This window comes from Callithrix jacchus, chromosome 11, assembly GCF_049354715.1.
Source record: "Callithrix jacchus isolate 240 chromosome 11, calJac240_pri, whole genome shotgun sequence".
In the NCBI taxonomy this organism is placed as follows: domain Eukaryota; kingdom Metazoa; phylum Chordata; class Mammalia; order Primates; family Cebidae; genus Callithrix; species Callithrix jacchus.
The window spans coordinates 73172214-73190215 of NC_133512.1; the positions used below are offsets into that span (position 1 = coordinate 73172214).

The 18002-nt window shown below is 37.5% G+C and overlaps 1 protein-coding gene across 32 annotated transcripts in view; it reads right to left on the reverse strand.

Moving 5' to 3' along the window:
• The window catches only part of FBXL13 (F-box and leucine rich repeat protein 13), a 309560-nt gene that overhangs the window by 41044 nt on the left and 250514 nt on the right, over window positions 1–18002 (reverse strand). For 30 of the 32 annotated variants that reach the window (XM_054237838.2, XM_078343056.1, XM_054237844.2 and 27 more), the window contains one exon: window positions 13923–14006. In XM_054237838.2, the coding sequence (XP_054093813.1) occupies window positions 13923–14006 (84 nt within the window). Of the gene's footprint in view, window positions 1–89; window positions 154–13922; window positions 14007–18002 lie in introns of all 32 variants that reach the window. The other 2 variants (XM_078343057.1, XM_054237846.2) reach the window with 1 other exon arrangement.

An 18002-nucleotide genomic window follows, 5' to 3' on the forward strand; every position in this document is an offset into this window, starting at 1 on the left:
ATTTAAACCACTTCGACAGGTGGCAGCTTCTAGCCTTAAAAAGGTCACTTCGTGTTGCATACTCATAACACCATCTCTTGACTACTCACCTCATTAAGTCCCAATTAATTCTATTGCAAAGTTGGGGATTTTTTTCCTTGTCTGTTGGAAATTCTGGAAAAAAATATGCTGTCAAGAACCATTTTCTATAAAAAAGACATTTCTGGCTGTCCCAAAGGCTAAAATGCAACTTCCACAATTTTAAGATATCAACTAAATACAAAACCTTCAGTTTCTTGGGCCTCATATTTGAGGTCCAAAATATCTATATCGCATATCCCATGAGATACAGAGCTACACTCCACCAACAATGGCCTTGTTCCCACTGAGCATCAAAGCAGGTGGGACTGATCATGGCCTGGCCACCAAAACTAAACTCTGCAGAGCCTGAAGCTGCCCCTCCTGGAGTTGCCACTCCTGCATTTCCACCCTCCCTGTCAGGGAAACCAGCCTGAGTGAGGCTTAGTGAAGGCCCAGCTTCAGAGGAGCTCACTGCTTTAAAACATGGAGGGAACTCTGAAAGGGAAAGCGGGGGCAAGGCCAAGGACAAAAGCAAATATTTCCAAAGACACTCTCATGATGGTATTTGTTACAAAATTAGATGGTGATTTGAGGGATAATCTTTGGCTTCAAACCAGCTCAAATGTGGCTTATTCTACAGTTTTCCAAAAATTTTCCCTGTGGGAGAAATGCTGCTTTTCTTTCTTTTTTGACAGGGACTTGCTCTGTCGCCCAGGCTGGAGCATAGTGGCATGATCACCGCTCGCTGTAGCCTCGAACGCCTAGGCTTGAATAATTCTTTTACCTCAGCCTTTCGCATATGTGCATGCTACCATGACTGGCTACTTTTTAAATTTTTATAGAGACAGGGTCTCACTATGTTGCCCAAGCTGATACTCAAACTTCTGGCCTCAAGTGATCCTTCCTCCTTGGCTCCCAAAACATTGGGATAACAGGCATGAGCCACCATGCCCAGGCAACTTTCTCACTTTCTACTTGTATTATAGTTACTCATGTAACTGTCTCATCTTCTGCATTGACTGTAGCTTCTTGAGGGTAGAATCCAAGTCTAATTTATCTTTGCCAATATCTGACACGCAAAATTAGTTCAAGATGAGAGAGTATCCAAAATGAACGAACAACGCTTCTTAGCACAGGAGTGAGGAGAATAAGCTTCCATAGATGGCCGTCAGAATACTAAGCCCAGTCCTTCTTCTCACTCTGTTTAATAACTGCCAGAGGCAGCATACAGGGTTGGTTAAGAGCACATTCTGGGGGCCCACTGGCTTAAGTTCAGATCCTGCCATGTTTTGTGTCTCTGGATAAATTACCCAACCTCTCTACCCCTCAATACTTTCATCTGTGGCATGGGAATAACACAATAGCAGTACCTACTTCATAGAGTTGTTGGGGAGATTAAATGACTTAATATGAATAAAGCAGTTAAACAGTCCCTTGCACACAGCAGTCAGTAGACAGACAGTAGCTAGTACTATTATTTGTATGTACTGTTTCTCTGTGGTTCTCACTGCCAAAATTTTAAAATCATGAATACCATAGTTAAAAAAAAAAATTAAAAAAAATTTTTTTTTTTGGAGACAGAGTCTCACTCTGTCACCCAGGCTGAAGTGCAGTGGCATGCATGATCTCAGCTCATTGCAACCTCCACCTTACAGGTTCAAGAGATTCTCTTGCCTCAGCCTCTGGCTGGATTTATAGGCATGTGCCACCACACCCAGCTAATTTTTGTATTTTTAAGTAGAGATGGGTTTCACCACGTTGGCAGGCTGGTCTCAAACTCCTGACCTCAGGAATCCATCCGCCTCAGTCTCCCAGAATGCTGGGATTACACGTGTGAACGAACCACTGCGCCTGGCCTAGTAAAAATATTTTGAGCATACATTTTCAATAAATGTATGTTAAAGTACTTTGTAAATTATTTAGGCATATAACTGTTCAAATATATGTTATATATTTAAACATACAAAATAAAATGTATGAGATAAAAAGTAAATCTAAATACATTGTAGAACTTTTAATATTTTCTTGTCACACTAAAAAAGATTTTGCTCATTTGCTGGAATACCTCCTTTCTCTAGAGGTACCTATCCAACAGTACACCTTTGGTTGCCAGTAAACCTAGATGGCTTACTGCCTGCACAGATCCTGAGCATTTGGTAAATATAAGTGAATTTTTTTTTTTCTGAAACAGAGTCTCATGTTGTCACCCAGGCTGGAGTGTAGTGGTGCAATCTCGGCTCACTGCAACCTCTGCCTCCTGAGTTCAAGCAATTCTCCTGCCTCAGCCTCCCAAGTAGCCAGGACTACAGGCACGTGCCACCATGCCCAGCTAATTTTTTGTATTTTCAGTAGAGACGGGGTTTCACTGTGTTGGCGAGGATAGTCTTGATCTCCCGACCTCATGGTTCACCCACCTCAGCCTCCCAAAGTGCTAGGATTACAGGCGTGAAACACCATGCCTGGCCAGGGAATCATTTTTAACATATAAAATGTGACAGATGCATAAAAAGAAGTCAAATGGGAAGAAATTAAAGAACAAAAAGGGTATGCAGTGAAAGAGAATGTATATTGGGAAAACCAAAGGGAAAGATAACCAGGAAAAGACCAAAACAAAATATCTTTAAATTATATTTGGTAACTGGAATTTTTTGAGAAAAATTTTAGAACAGCTTCAGGTTTTAGATTTTACCTCCAAAATAAAAATGAGCCAGGGTTGGACTATCTAAAGGGCAACCAGATATTTTGCTTGTTGCCTGTGGCATAAACACTTTTTCATTTCTCTGAGTTTATTCTGAAAAGGGGTACCTAGTGACTCAATTACCTGGCACTCGTCCAGGATCCTCTATGGGACAGAAAAGGCAGGGGAATTCCTTAAGCTAAAATAATCAGCCTGAAAGAGTTGATGGGTGTCTATTTGCACAGCCAGCCACCTCACTTTTTGTTCTTGTCTTTCCCAAGAAAATGACGACTCAGAACGTTTACTCTAAGGACAGTCACACCATCCTATGGCGTCTTTCATTTAAGGATTTCTAAGAAATAATGAGTTCATGAACTATTATCAGTACTGCTTTCACATCCCATTTGCCAACATAATAGAATAAGAGGTGATCTAATCAAGGGAGGCAACCAGTCTAGTGAAAAAAAAACAGCCTGGAATCTGAAATTGTATCTAGTGACCTAAACAAGTCATTTAACCTCAAGTTTCTTCCTGTAAATGAGGAGAAAGAAAATAACTGTCTATCTATCTCACAGGTCTATTAGAAGATGAAAAGAAAATGTGTATTCCAAAAGCACTTGGAAGACACAAGACCCTGGTTTTTGTCTGTGAACAAAAAAAATCATGGAATGAGCCTATCTGTGATGTATGTGATGAGGGCTTTAGGATGAGGAAATATAATGAACCAAATTTAACTGGAATTGATAAGGTGGTTATTACAAATTATAACATGGAGAAATCATAGCTCCTATGAGACATACCACAGGCACTTGGTTCATGTCAGGCAAGGCACAATGAGCAAAGCCCAGGTGTGTCACAGAGAAGAGGGATCAAAATCATGTCAAAAACCTAAACACAGGTTTAAGAAACAAAAGAAACATACATTCTGATGTTTATTTTCCCTGCTTTTTATTATTATCTTCAGGCAATCTGATAGGTTTTGTTTAACTTTTGGCAAGTTTCATCTTACATGGGATAAACTAATGGTCCAGGGGCAGCTTAAGGAGTGGGAGAGGGCTCCTGTGGATTATCTTCCTTTTAACACATTCTCTCTTAGTTCTACTCTGTGGATGCTCAACATGAAAAGAACAGATGTGCACATTCATTTAGCAAGTTCAGCAGTGCTTCAGTTGTCTGAGAGTGGTTCTTCCCCAGTGGGAGTGGGCAAGAAGCCAGGACTGATGTGGGGTGTTCTCAGCTTCAGCTGTTTTTCAGCCAAGAAAATTAGTACCCATGACTCCAGTATCCCTCGGAACCTTACAGACAATGGGAAACTGACAAGCTGTCAAATCCCACATCCTTTGAAGTCTAGCAAATTTCTAATTCTTTTGAACTGCCTCCACAATTAGAAACACACTGGTGTCAGGAGCTACAGAGAATACTTAGTTTATTTCTTTTGCTCACAGGCTTTGAAGAAAGAATAATGCCTGGCTATCTTGGCAAGAGTTTATCTGTGACTCCCAGTTGATTCCAGGTGTCTTGGGTCTCCCGGGGTATGTTGTTCTATTACAAAGCTTAGGAAAACATCCTTGGCATGGATAGCCATGCAGCACAGATTTCTGTAGTAAAACTCTTAATTATTCCAGGTTTTGTGCAGGCTGCTTCCTCCACAAGCTAACAGATATCCCCTCTACCCCTCATTATACTAGAGGAATTCGTTAGTTTTCTCTCCCAATACCCTGTAAAACACTTCTAAACCAGAGACCCTCAGAAATCTCCATCACAGACAGTGTAGTCAATTATTTCCTAATCATAAACCGGAGTGTTGGATGAGAAGAGAGACTCTGCTGAGCAATATGGTCAAGAGATAAAAGATCCAAATCTGGATGTTCCACCTCCCCGTACAAGATATTTCAGAGCTTCTGCTGCAACAAAGGCCAATGATTAAAGTCATTTTGGAAAGGAGTCTTCTGTTGCTTCTGTTGTGAACCATAAACACAACTGTATCCCTAGAGAAGAGGTGGAGTTATTGAAATTTCATGTTTTGATAATTTCTGAATGATTTAATCTTGGAAACCAAATAGAAATCAATGTTGATTTCTTTTAAAAAAATTGTTGTTATATGGAGCCAACACATCTAATCCATCTTTGGCATTACAAGTAAGTATGTGTCAAAGGCTACCAAAATAAACTTTGGTTGAGCACCAGGGGGTGGAGTCTATCAACTGATGAGAATGATTGATGGGAATCTTGTGCAAACAACATTTATAAATAGTTGGGAAGTTTAGTGATTCAAAGTAAGTATTTAAGATAAGAAGAGAGTTACTGGAGAGTAATCCAGTTCTTGCTGTTAGGGCACATGAACTTAACCCTTTTTATACTCTAGAGAGAAATGTCCAGAACAGGCTGGCTATAGATCATTTCGGGGAGGAAGATTTTGATTGGACTGTTGCTGAATGAGGTAGGTACTCCTGGGCCTTTCTGACCTGAGTATCCATGTAGATGTCCCCTACAAATTCTAGGGGTTTCAGTTCCGTAGCACAGATAATCCAGAGTACAAGACTCAGAACTCTGAACCCTCAGTTTCCACTTAGATTATGTCTGGAGACACTCAGCTTACTGAACATTCCTGGGTCAGACCGAAAGTCAAATGAACAGCAATGGCTCTTGCTCTGTTGTTCTCCCAAATATGAAGAAGCTTGTAATTGTGCCACATGGTCACAGCCCTTCCCGGTACCTTATACTGAATCCCTCCTCTTCTTTTTGTAAATCAAGATAAATGTTACTCAAGGGCAAATTTTAAAAATCAAAAGTTTATAATCTAAGAGAATGTGTCATAAGAGGTTATGAAGACTAAAAGAGAGAAGTAACATGTTATTTCAAGTGGTAGGTCAGGCATGGTGGCTCATGCCTGTAATCCCAACACTTTGGGAGGCTGAGGCGGGCAGATCACCTGAGGTCAGGCCTGACCAATGTGAAGAAACCCCGTCTCTACTAAAAATACAAAATTAGCTGGGCATGGTGCCACATGCCTGTAATCACTGTTACCAGGGAGGCTGAAAAAGGAGAATCACTTGAACGCAGGAGGCAGAAGTTGCAGTTAGCCAAGATCACACCATTGGACTCTAGCATAGACAAAAAGAGCAAAACTCCAACTCAAGAAAAAAAAAAAAAAAGGAAAAAGAACGCCTATCACTGCTTTTAAAGAAGGGCTGGGCTTGGTGGCTCATGTCTGTAATCCTAATACTTCAGGAGGCCAAGGTGGGTAGATCACTTGAGGTCAGAAGTTTGAGACCAGCCTGGCCAACGTGGCGAAACCCCATCTCTACTAAAAATACAAAAAAAAAAATAGCCAGATGTGGTGGTGGGTACCTGTAATCCCAGGTACTCAGGAGGTATAGGCAGGACAATCACTTGAACCCAGGCAGCAGAGGTTGCAGTGAGCTGAGATTGCACCACTGCACTCCAGCCTGGGCAACAGAGTGAGACTGTCTTAATAAAAAAAATTAAAATTAAAACATCAAGTGGTGAAGCAGCTAGAGCAAGACTGAGGGTCTCAAAAAAGACGGAACCTGAAGAGGACAATGAGAGAAGTGGAGGTTCTAGTATCTGTAACTGCTGTTTATATCCCACAAGCCAAAGACAGATACCTAAGTGATCATCAGAGAACAGGGTCCTGACCTAGTTACATCCTTAAAATTCATCAATGGTGTCTCTGTAAGATATTAGTAAATGAGTTGGTGAAGAATATAAGCCACAAGCCAGGCAGAAAAGACAAGAGAGCAGATGAGGTTGAACCACTACCACAGACTTTTTTTGTGTATTTATAAATACTACCCACTGCATTCTGGTTTCAATGCTTTAAAAAGAGATGACTGTCTCTGTTAGAGATGCTTTTTCATAATTAATTTCAGAATCATTTATGAATTACCTTTTATAGTTAATAAAACCTATGTTTGGGTTTGGGGAACAATGACAATTATCTAAGTCTCAATCTTCACCTCCCCTCCAAACCATAAACTATAAAGAGAAAAGAAATAAAACTGCACAGGACCCATATGTTCATCATTACTAAAATTAAGAGAACAATACAACCTTCAAATTACTTGTAAATAGAATAAAAACAAATTCCAACAGAGCTCTCTTAGCCTGCCTGCAGCTGCCACAACCCTATAGATAAAGTGGGAGAGAGGATGCCTAAAAGACTCTGTCCTAAGAGTGTAGCAGGGAAGAGAGCTTAGAGGAAACACAGACAAAATCATGCCATATACAGAGGGGGGAAGTGTTTTTTTTCTCTATAGTTGCACCACTCTGAATACTTCCAGAACAATTCACTTCTGATACCAGATGTGTGGATTTTTCCACACACTGACCAATTCTATGACACCAGCTGGGTGTTTTGTGTTCAATCACTGAGCAAGATGTCACATTTTCACAAAATTAATTAATCTGAGGCTGGGCACAGTGGCTCACCCCTGTAATCCCAGCACTTTGGGAGGCTAAAGAGGTCAGGAGTTCAAGCCTGGCCTGGCCAACATGGTGAAACACCATCTCTACTAAAAATACAAAACTTAGCTGGGCATGGTGGCAAGTGCCTGTAATCGCAGCTAGTTGGAAGGCTGAGGTGGGAAAATACTCTGAGCCTGGGAGGCAGAGGTTGCAGTGAGCCGAGATCGTGCCACTGCATACAAGCCTGGGCAACAGAGCAAGACTTCATCTCCAAAAAAAAAAAAAAAAATTAATCTGAAATGAGATGGTTTGAGCATGATCTTACATGAAGGTATAGAGTAGCCTAAATCATCTAAGCTCTTTCCAACTTGCTAATTGCAAATAATATCCTAGCATTGTACTAAGGAAGCATAAGACTCATTCTTAAGTTTAATGGATATGACCAAAGTACCTGAACTTTAGGGCAGCCACAGGCCCCACCTATGTGAGCACAGCCAGCCCACCAGGCTGCAGGGTAGACTACACAAAGAGCATTTGCTTATGACAGCCACAGGCTCAATGCTTGCTAATGGTGGCTGTCCACCTGCCCTGCTAACCTGTAGCTCTTCTATATGGCCTACACTCTAAGAATGGTGTTTATATATTTTAAATGATTGAAAAAAGTGAAAGAACAATATTTTGTGATATATGAAAATGATATGAAATTCAAATTTTCAGTGTCCATAAAGAAAGTTTTATTATAACACAGCAACTCTCATTTGTTTACATATTGTCTATGGCTGTTTCTATGCTCAATGGCAAAGTTGAGAAATTGTAACAGACACTGTATGGCCTGCAAAACCTAACATAGAAACTACCTGACCTTTCAAAACTTTACAGGGAAAAAAAGCCTACCCTTGCTCTAGTGTGCAAGCTCCTGTCGCCTTCACAACTGTAGTCACTCCAGGGCAATGAATTGTTGTGGGGTAAGTGAATTTCTTAAGAAAATATGCCCATGTAAGAGGCAGAATTGGAATAAAAATTAAAATTTTTGACAGCTAGGCCCACATTCCCTATATTATATTATATTACTTTTTCTATCAGAGAGCTAATCCATACACTTCCATAGGAAAAAGAGCTTTGTCATTTAAATGGATGATTAATTTTTAAAATAAAATATAGACAAAAAAATAATACTTTAAAAAACCAATGTTTTTTTTTTGTTGTTTTTGTTTTTTTGAGATGGAGTCTCTCTCTGTTGCCCAGGCTAGAATGCAGTGGTGCCATCTCAGCTCACTGCAACCTCCACCTCCTGGGTTCAAGTGATTCTCCTGTCTTAGCTTCCAGAGTAGCTGGGACTACAGGCATACAGCACCATGCCTGGCTAATTTTTTTTGTATTTTTAGTAGAAATGGGTTTTTACCATGTTGGCCAGACTGGTCTCAAACTCCTGGCCTCAGGTAATCCACCTGCCTTGGCCTCCCAATATGTTGAGATTACAGGCGTGAGCCACTGCACCCAGCCAATAAACCAATATTTATTACTGCTTTGAATATTGACCATCATATATTGGTTTTAGCCTAGAAATATATAATCATATATATTTGGATAGTATATAAATATATATAATCATATATTTCTAGGCTAAAACCAATATATATAATCATATAATCATACGGCATCTCTCTATACACAATTTGGGTGTAATAAATACATATACACACTGAAATATGTATATGATCTAATATATACCAAGGTGTATACATATATTTAATTTTATACATATACTAGACATAGATGTACATTTACATGTATTTGCATGTAAATACACATATATGCACACTTTTAGTGCATACACACCTGTCAGTCCTTGTGGTGCATCCTAATGAAACCTGATTTTTTCCTGCTAATACCATTTCTTAACTACCTCAACCTACTAACAATGAAATAATTAGAATTTTTTGTCTAGCTGCAAGATTCTCATTTAAAGATAATCTGCATAAAAATATATATTCATGTGTATGGATAGTATATAAATGTATTTACATTATGCTTCATTCTAGGAAAGGGGAAAGAGAAATGCTAACTAGATTAAGAGTATGAAAAGCAACCAGAATAAATAATTGGATTTATTCCATTTGTTCTATCAAAAGAACTTAGTAAGATGGAAGTTCTAATATGTCTGTAGCATAACACTGCATTTAAGCCAATTCCTTTGCCATACTTGGCTGTTATTTAACTGACTTCATAAAATGCTCAAGAAAAAGGTTTCTTAAGAAATGCTCAGTTACAGCTGCATCAAACATCTTCTCTAAAATGCCTTTCAAGAGCACCAAATAATTTTAGTGTAACATAATCATTGAGTGTCTGTTGTTCTCAGAAAAGAACTACAGTTGGAGAAATTAATTAAAGACAGATCCTAAAAGTCAACACATCTGTGGCTCCAGACACTGACTCTGCATGTGCTGTGGTTTCCACTAAACATTAAAATGAGGTAATTTTTTATTTTTATTATGTTCACAACTCTTGCAAAACCTAACCAAGGTGAAAACTGTATTAATTTTTCTCATTAAGTGAATTATGTAGTGTATAAGTTTTCAATGTCTTGTGCTAAAAACAGAATCTCTCCTATAGTTACCTTTTCTAAGTAACAAGAGAGCATTCTTGATAAAGTGTGGATAATCTAAACATCTCAATTTACTCACCTTATTTTACTCTCTTTCCTTCTCTTTTTAAATCCAGATTAGGAATTGTGAAATTAGCTTATATGTCACTTTCTCCTCCCCCTGCTTTGTCTGTTCCCTTTTGGGACTTAATAATTGGGCTGAAGAAACATTATCACATGCCCAGAAGTATGAACCTTGGAAGAGGTAAAACTGGAGCCACAACACAGACAAACACAGACATATGCATATCAAAAGCAGGGAGGAGAAAAAGAGGGATGAGGAATGATGACAAAGAAAAATTTCAGGGTCGGGGTAAGGGGAGGAAGCTCAGAGGATGGGTCAATAGGTGAACAGCAATCCACCATTGCACATGTATACCTATGTAACAAAGCTGCATGTTCTGCACATGTATCTTGGATTGTTTGTCTTTTTAGAAAAAATTAAAAAAAAGAAAATTTCTTTTTCATGGACTAGAGTAGAACAACTAATCTTTTAGACTACTGAAAAGAAATACATGTCAGTTTTTAAAAGATTAAATTGTTTTAAAGGTATGCCAAAACCAAACTGTATGGTCATATAGTTAGCAAATGGGTAAATGCTTTCATCTACAGTCTCAGAGCACCTAAAAATAGTACAATTTTTAGGCTCCAAAGAGTGAAAAGAAAAATGTCTGGACCTCACAGCATCAAAAATAAGTGATAGAAAACACTGATCTCCTGATACTTAACATCAAACTTTGGTCAATACTCCTTCATCCCAAGGATGAGAGGGGCATCCAAAATTAATCAAGGATGCATATTAAGAAGCTATGTCATCACCATGGTGGGTTTCAATACTTCTAAATTGGTCAAATATAATTGATCACCATATGAGAACTATAACCCAGTATTAGAAATGTTAATATTTTAAACTGTTTTTTCTGGTCTATCACCTTGTCAAAGATCTTTTGAAAGCCTGACTATATCATATTTATAGATGAAGCTTTGTGTAAATACATGCTTAACCCTTAAGTTAATTGCAGCAAGTCAATCATAGTTCAACTTTAGAGCAATCTTTTGGCTTTTTCTCTTAGTAAGTTAAATACATCTAAATGATTTGTAACCCTTTTTGTTATTAAAGAGTTAGAATATTTCCAATACGGAAGTTTCTAGTCCCCTCTGAGATATTTGTTTTATGTTTGTTTATTTAACTCTATACTATTGAATATACTACCAGACAGATTTCTTAGGGACTTCTTAGAACATTAGTACCCCTGGTCTAAAATTGGGGGAAATTCACATTATGTGACACTAATGCTCCTTAAAGCAGATTCCCTTAAGTATAATTACGTTGTTCAGACACAATGAGAAACAGCAAAAACAATTTGAAAATACTTTTTCTCACTAAGCTGTCAATCAACCATATAGAAGAGCAGTTCTCCATTTCTACCTTTCACTTCCATAAAACTGTTACTGAATTAGTTTGCTGAGAATGTATAAGACTTTGGGCCAGTCATTTAAGCCCTCTTGGCCTTTGAGGTAATTTTTTATTCTTACTACCTTAACATTTGGGAGTTGATTTAGATGTTTCTAAGATTCTTTCAGCTCCAGAAGTCTAGAATTCAATGCTAGAGGTCTAGAGCATTTTTTTTTTTTTTTTTGAGATGGAGTTTCTCTCTTGTTACCCAGGCTGGAGGGCAATGGCGTGATCTCAGCTCACTGCAACCTCCGCCTCCTGGGTTAAGGCAATTCTCCTGCCTCAGCCTCCTAAGTAGCTGGGATTACAGGCACGCGCCACCATGCCCAGCTAATTTTTTGTATTTTTAGTAGAGACAGGGTTTCACCATGTTGACCAGGATGGTCTCAATCTCTTGACGTCGTGATCCACCTGCCTCGACCTCCTAAAGTGCTGGGATTACAGGCTTGAGCCACCATGCCCGGCCTAGAGCATTTTTTGACCTGGAATCCTCTACAGCCCACTAGTTGGGATGGTATTTTAAAACTCTCTTATTAGTTACGTTAAAACTTCTTGGAAAGTCTACTTCAAATTGACAGAGATAACTTCAGGTTTGCCATGCTTTGTGGACTTCTCAGCTATTATTGCATTATCTTCCTACTTGTGGGACAAGCCCTTTTATCTCAAAAACAGAATTTTTCTTTCTCTTTTTCTTCCCTCCCTCTCTGCTTCCCTCCTCCCTCCTTCTTCTCTCCCCTCCCTTCCCTTCCCCCCTTGTCCTTTTCTCCTCTTTCTCCTCTTCCTCCTCCTCCTCCTTCTCCTCTTCCCCTTTCCTCCTCCTCCTTCTTCTTCCTCTGTTCTTTTCTCTCTCTCTTTCTCTGTTCCTACTTTTTTTCAGGTTTTTCTGAGTGGTTGGGGTTTTAAACTCTAAAGGCACATTTATCTGGAACTTCCACTGTGTTTCAGTGCTTGCATTCCTAGGTTATTGCTTCCCTTCTTGCTCAATACATGTATGACACATGACTTTAGGGTTTTTTTCTAACAGCATATTGATATGCTTAAAGTGATGAAAAAATTACACTGTGCCTTGCTCACAATATGTACTTTATGACTTCCTGCACATCACTCAAGATTAGGTCTAGGAATTTCACTTTTCTCATCAGCTCTTGAAGAATCAGTTGAGCACACAATCATTTATCCTAGCCAATTACTTATCTTATGCTTTCTATTCCCATAAAGGATGCTAGCAAGTATGTCTGAGTAGCTTGAGCTCCTAATTGCTGAGTATCTAGCATAATTTTTCAAACTCTTCCAACTTTCATGATTAGATTATATGACATTTCTATCTAAAGAATACTTTGTTTATATGAGAAGACTTTTACCACACTGCAGTTCATCACTCTCCATGTAAAATGTCCTTGTTTATTTTGAATCGGACATGAGGAAGGGAGAGAGTAGATAGGCAAAAATGGGAAAATAAATCTCAATCACTTTGGTTGTGGAGACCTAACTAAGAGCCTGGAGAAGAACTTGGTTCAACTAAGATCAAATACGTTTTGTTACATTTCCAATCCATTTCTTTTTTTTTCTACTGTGACCCACAAAATTTATTCAATTTATACTTAATTAAACTAAAAAGTTTCTGCACAGCAAAAGAGACAATCAGCAGAGTAAATAGACAAGGCACAGAGTGGGAGAAAATATTCACAATCTATACATCTGACAAAGGACTAATATCCAGAATCTATAAGAAACTCAAATTAGCAAGAAAAAAAAACAATCCCATCAAAAATTGGGCTAAGGACATGAATAGACAATTCTCAAAAGATGATATACAAATGTCTAACAAACATATGAAAAAAATGCTCAACATCATTAATGATCAGGGAAATGCAAGTCAAAACCACAATGCAATATCACCTCACTTCTGCAAGACTGGTCATAATCAAAAAATCAAAAAATAATAGATGTTGGCAGGGATCGAGTGAAAAGGGAACACTTCTTGGTGGGAATGTAAACTAGTGCAGCCACTATGGAAAACAGTGTGGAGATTCCTTAAAGAGCTAAAAGTAGAACTGTCATTTGATCCAGCAATCCCACTACTGAGTATCTACCCAGGAGAAAAGAAGTCATTTACAAAAAAGATGCTTGCACAGGCATGCTTATAGCAGTACAATTCACAAAGGCAGAATTGGGGAACCAATCCAAATGTCCATCAATCAATGAGTGGATAAAGAAATTGTGGTACAAATGGAATACATTCGGCCATAAAAAGGAATGAAACAATGGCATTCACAGTAACCTGAATGGAATTGGAGATCATTATTCTAAGTGAAGTAACTCAGGAATGGAAAAACCAAACACTGTATGTTCTCACTCATAACTGGGACTAAGCTATAAGAATACAAAGGCATATTAATTAATTATACGGTGGATTTTGGGAACTTGGGGGAAAAGGTAGGAAGTGGGTGAGGAATAAGACTACAAATTAGGTACGGTGTATACTCCTCAGATGGTGGGTGCACCAGCATCTCATGAATCACCACTAAAGAATGTACTTATGTAACCAAGGAGCACCTGTTCCCCAAAAAATGATAGAAAGAAGAAATAAAGTGAATTAATAATTTTTTTAAAAAATTCAATCTTAATTCTTTAACAGAAAATCTTAATTATCTTACCTGAATTCCATCATCAGTGATTCTATAACATGCAGATACAGAAAGTTCCTTCAATTTTTTATGTCTGGAAAGTACATTCAAATCCTAAAAATATTTAATATAAAGATCATTTTGTATGGAATATATAGTTCCAATAACCATGTATACAAATTAACAACATAAAAAATTTATGAAATCTAAAAAATATTAGCTGTTGTCATATTTATTTACACTTAAAAAAGCATAAGATCACTTAGGTTAAGCAATATCATTAAGTAAAATTTTCAAGTTGTCTCTAATGTTTTACAAAAGGTTTCATGGAATCCCGGAGCCAGAAAACTCCTTTGCAGGTTATTATCTTGCCACTTGTTTCCAGATAAATGTTATCTGAATCAATATAAACAAATCCAACTTACCAATTTATTTTGAAGACACTTCATGTGGATAAAGAATCTACTTGTTAATAAATTTTTATTTATGCCTAACCAAAACATCTAAAAATCTTTAGCTCATTTTATAATGATTAATCCCCTGAAGAGGAAGAGAACAGATCTTTATGTAAAGGCCTAGAGACAAATAATCATTCAGTAACAGACCACTTCTTTTCCAGGTTAAAAACCTTAGATTTTTTTTATTAAAAAAAAACAGACTGCACTTTTAACCCTTAGTTTTTTATGTGTGAATTTGTCATCCCATTTCTCAGTATTTTTTCCCCAAATTTACTGGCACAACACTCAGATAAGGAACTGACAAATGGGCTTATTGAGCCATCCTCCTGTTTTTCATTCAGGATCACATTACTTTTACATAATCCCATCCACTGTGCTTCCTAAACTAGGTGGAAGGGAGCAGAGTTGTTTTTTCCCCCCATTCTATGATTCCAGGACTGGCTGGCAGGGAAAATACCAGAAATGACACATAGATTTGTCCTTTTTATAATTTATTTGTAGAATTGGTTTATATTTTTTTATTGATCTTAAATACAACATTTGGACCACAATTAAAAATGGGCTATGCAAACATTGTATCCTGTTTTTTTTTCTTCCTAATGCACAGATTGAGCATTTTCATTAAAAAAGTCTGGATTAAGTAAAATGTGTTTTATTTAAGCCTCTGCTTAAACTATGATTTCTAATTTTGTTTAGTGGTATTGGATACCACTTCAAAGTAAAATCACTCTGTGAATTCTTTTAACTTTTTTAAAACTTTCATTTGCATTTATGTTATGATGACTTTATTCCTGTGTCATAATTTTTCATTTGTTTCTCCAGTTTCTTCAGGGATATCTTTTTCTTCTATGCAACCTCATTCTTTCAATTTTACTGTGACTGTGGATTCTTTTGCTAGGAACACATTATGTTTTCTGCCTCCTTGTTTCAAAACAAAGTCTGACCAAACCCTGTGGAGCCATCACATGTGGTCTGGGTTCCAGATGTGGATGCTATTTTATTCATGTTAAAAGAATTGGAAGAGTTTAGATATTCCTCAATAGAATCCAAATTGTTTGAACACAAATATCAAGTAGGAGATGCAAAGATTGTCTCTTTGCCATATACTTGATAATAGCTAAGTATGTTTTAATATCCCATAGAAAATTTGTCCTATGAAACTGTCTCTGAAGTTTTTGCTTAGATTTCACTTTTATGCAGTCAAGTTAGAATTTTTTAAGATGAGCTGTGGATGGGCACAGTGGTAATCCCAGCACTTTGGGAGGCTGAGGTGGGCAGATCACCTGAGGTCAGAAGTTCGAGACCAGGCTGGCCAACATAGTGAAACACCGCCACCCCCGTCTCTACTAAAAGTATAAAAATTAGCCAGGTGTGGTGGCAGGCACCTGTAATCCCAGCTACTCGGGGACTGAGGCAGGAGAATCACTTGAACTCAGGAGGTGGAGGTTGCAATGAGCTGAGATCGCATCATTGCACTCCAGCCTAAGTGACAAGAGTGAGATTTCATCTCCAAAAAAAAAAAAAAAAAGATGACCTGTAGATATTTAACAGCATATATGCTCTTTACTACTTTATTCAAATTATTAAAAATTAAAATATTAAAATGGAATGCCATGTCTCATCACTGTAATTGTTCATTAAAACATATGACCTAAAAACTGAATTGATCAACATTATTAGCCATTAGATAAATGTATAATAACATACCTACTAGGATGGCTATAATTTAAAATATAGATAATAAAATGTGTTGGTAAGGATGTGGACAAATTGGAACCATCATATACTGCTAATTGAAATGTAAAATAAGTCAGCCACTTTGGAAAACAGTCTGGCATTTCCTCAAAAATTAAACAGAGTTATAATATTACCCAGCAATTCTACTCCTAGGTTTATACACAAAAGCAATGAAAACGTGTGTTTACACAAAAACAAGTAATTGAATGTTTATAGCAGCACTATTCATAATAAAATTCATACATTTACATTCAGCAAAATCACCAAGGATAACTGGGAAAAAGGACACCCTTTCATTAAATGATGCTGGGAGAACTTGATATCCATGTGCGGAACAATGAAACTAGACTCCTATATCTCCATATACAAAAATCAACTCAAAACAGATTAAAGACTCAAACATAAGACCTGAAACTATAAAACTATTAGAAGAAAACACAGGGGGAATGGTTCAGGGCATTGATCTTGGCAAATATTTTCTGGCTAAGACTTCAAAACCACAAGCAACAAAACAAAAATAGAAAAATGAATGATATCAAACTAAAAAGATTATACACAACAAAGGAAACAATCAACAAAGTGAAGAGACAACCTGTAGAATGGGAGAAGACATGTGTAAACTAGTCATACAACAAAGGACTAATAACCAGAATATATAAGGAACTCAACTCAACAGCAAATAAGCAAAATAATCTGATAAAAAGGGGACAAAGGAACTGAGCAGACATTTCTCAAAAGAAGACATATGTGAGGGTGATGTGGCTGCAACATCGGCCACCCCACTGATCATCAGGGTTGATTCAGCTGATCTGGCTGGCTAGGCAGGTGTCCCTTTGCTCCTTTTCTGTTCCATGTGTGTCTCTGCATGCTTGGTCAAAATGGGTGACAAACCCTGATAGAGGAGGATGAGTTATTGGTCTGGGTTATATAAGTAGCTGCACTCCCCTGCTCGAACCTCCAAACAACCTCTCAAGAAGACATACAAATAGTCAACAAACATGAAAAATCATCATCATGGAAATGCAAATCAAAACCACAATGAGATATCATTTCATCCCAGTTAGAATGGCTATTATCTAAAAGACAAAAAATAACAATGCTAGTGAGGATGCAGATAAAAGAGAACTCCTATACACTGTTGGTGAGAATATATATTAAGACAGTCATTACATAAAACAGTACAGAGATTTCTATAAAAACAGAACTACCCTATGATACAGCAATCTCACTACTGGGTTTACCCAAAGGAAAGGCACTCAGTATATCAAAGAAATACCAGCACTTCCATGTTTACTGAAGCACTACTCACAATAGCTAAGATATGGAATCAACTCAAATGTTCACCAACAGACAAATGATAAAGAAAATGTGGCATTATACACACTGGAATACTATTCAGCCACAAAAAACAATGAAATCCTGTCATTTGCAGCAACGTGGATGAGCCTGGAAGACATGATGTTAAGCAAAATAGACAAGCACAGAAAGATAAATACCACATGTCCTCACTCACGGGAGCTAAGAAAAAGTAGAGTGCAATTGTCGGTATTAGAGAATGGGAAAGATAGCAAGAGGGGAGAATGGGAAGAGCTTGGTTAATGATTACAAAATTATAGTTTGATGGAAGAATGAGTTCAGGTATTCTGCAGCATTGTGGGGTGAATGTGGTTAACCATAATTTATTGTATATTTTCAAAAAGCGAGTAGAGAGGATTTTTAATGCTCACAACACAAAGAAATGATAAATGTTTGAGGTGATGGATGCTAATTACTATGATTTGATCGTTACACATATGGAAATAACAGACTGCATTCCATAAATATGTACAATGGAATATGTACATATACAATGTACAATGTGTAAACTGAAAAGAAAAGAAAAAAGTGGAAACAATCTAAATGCCTATAAATTGAT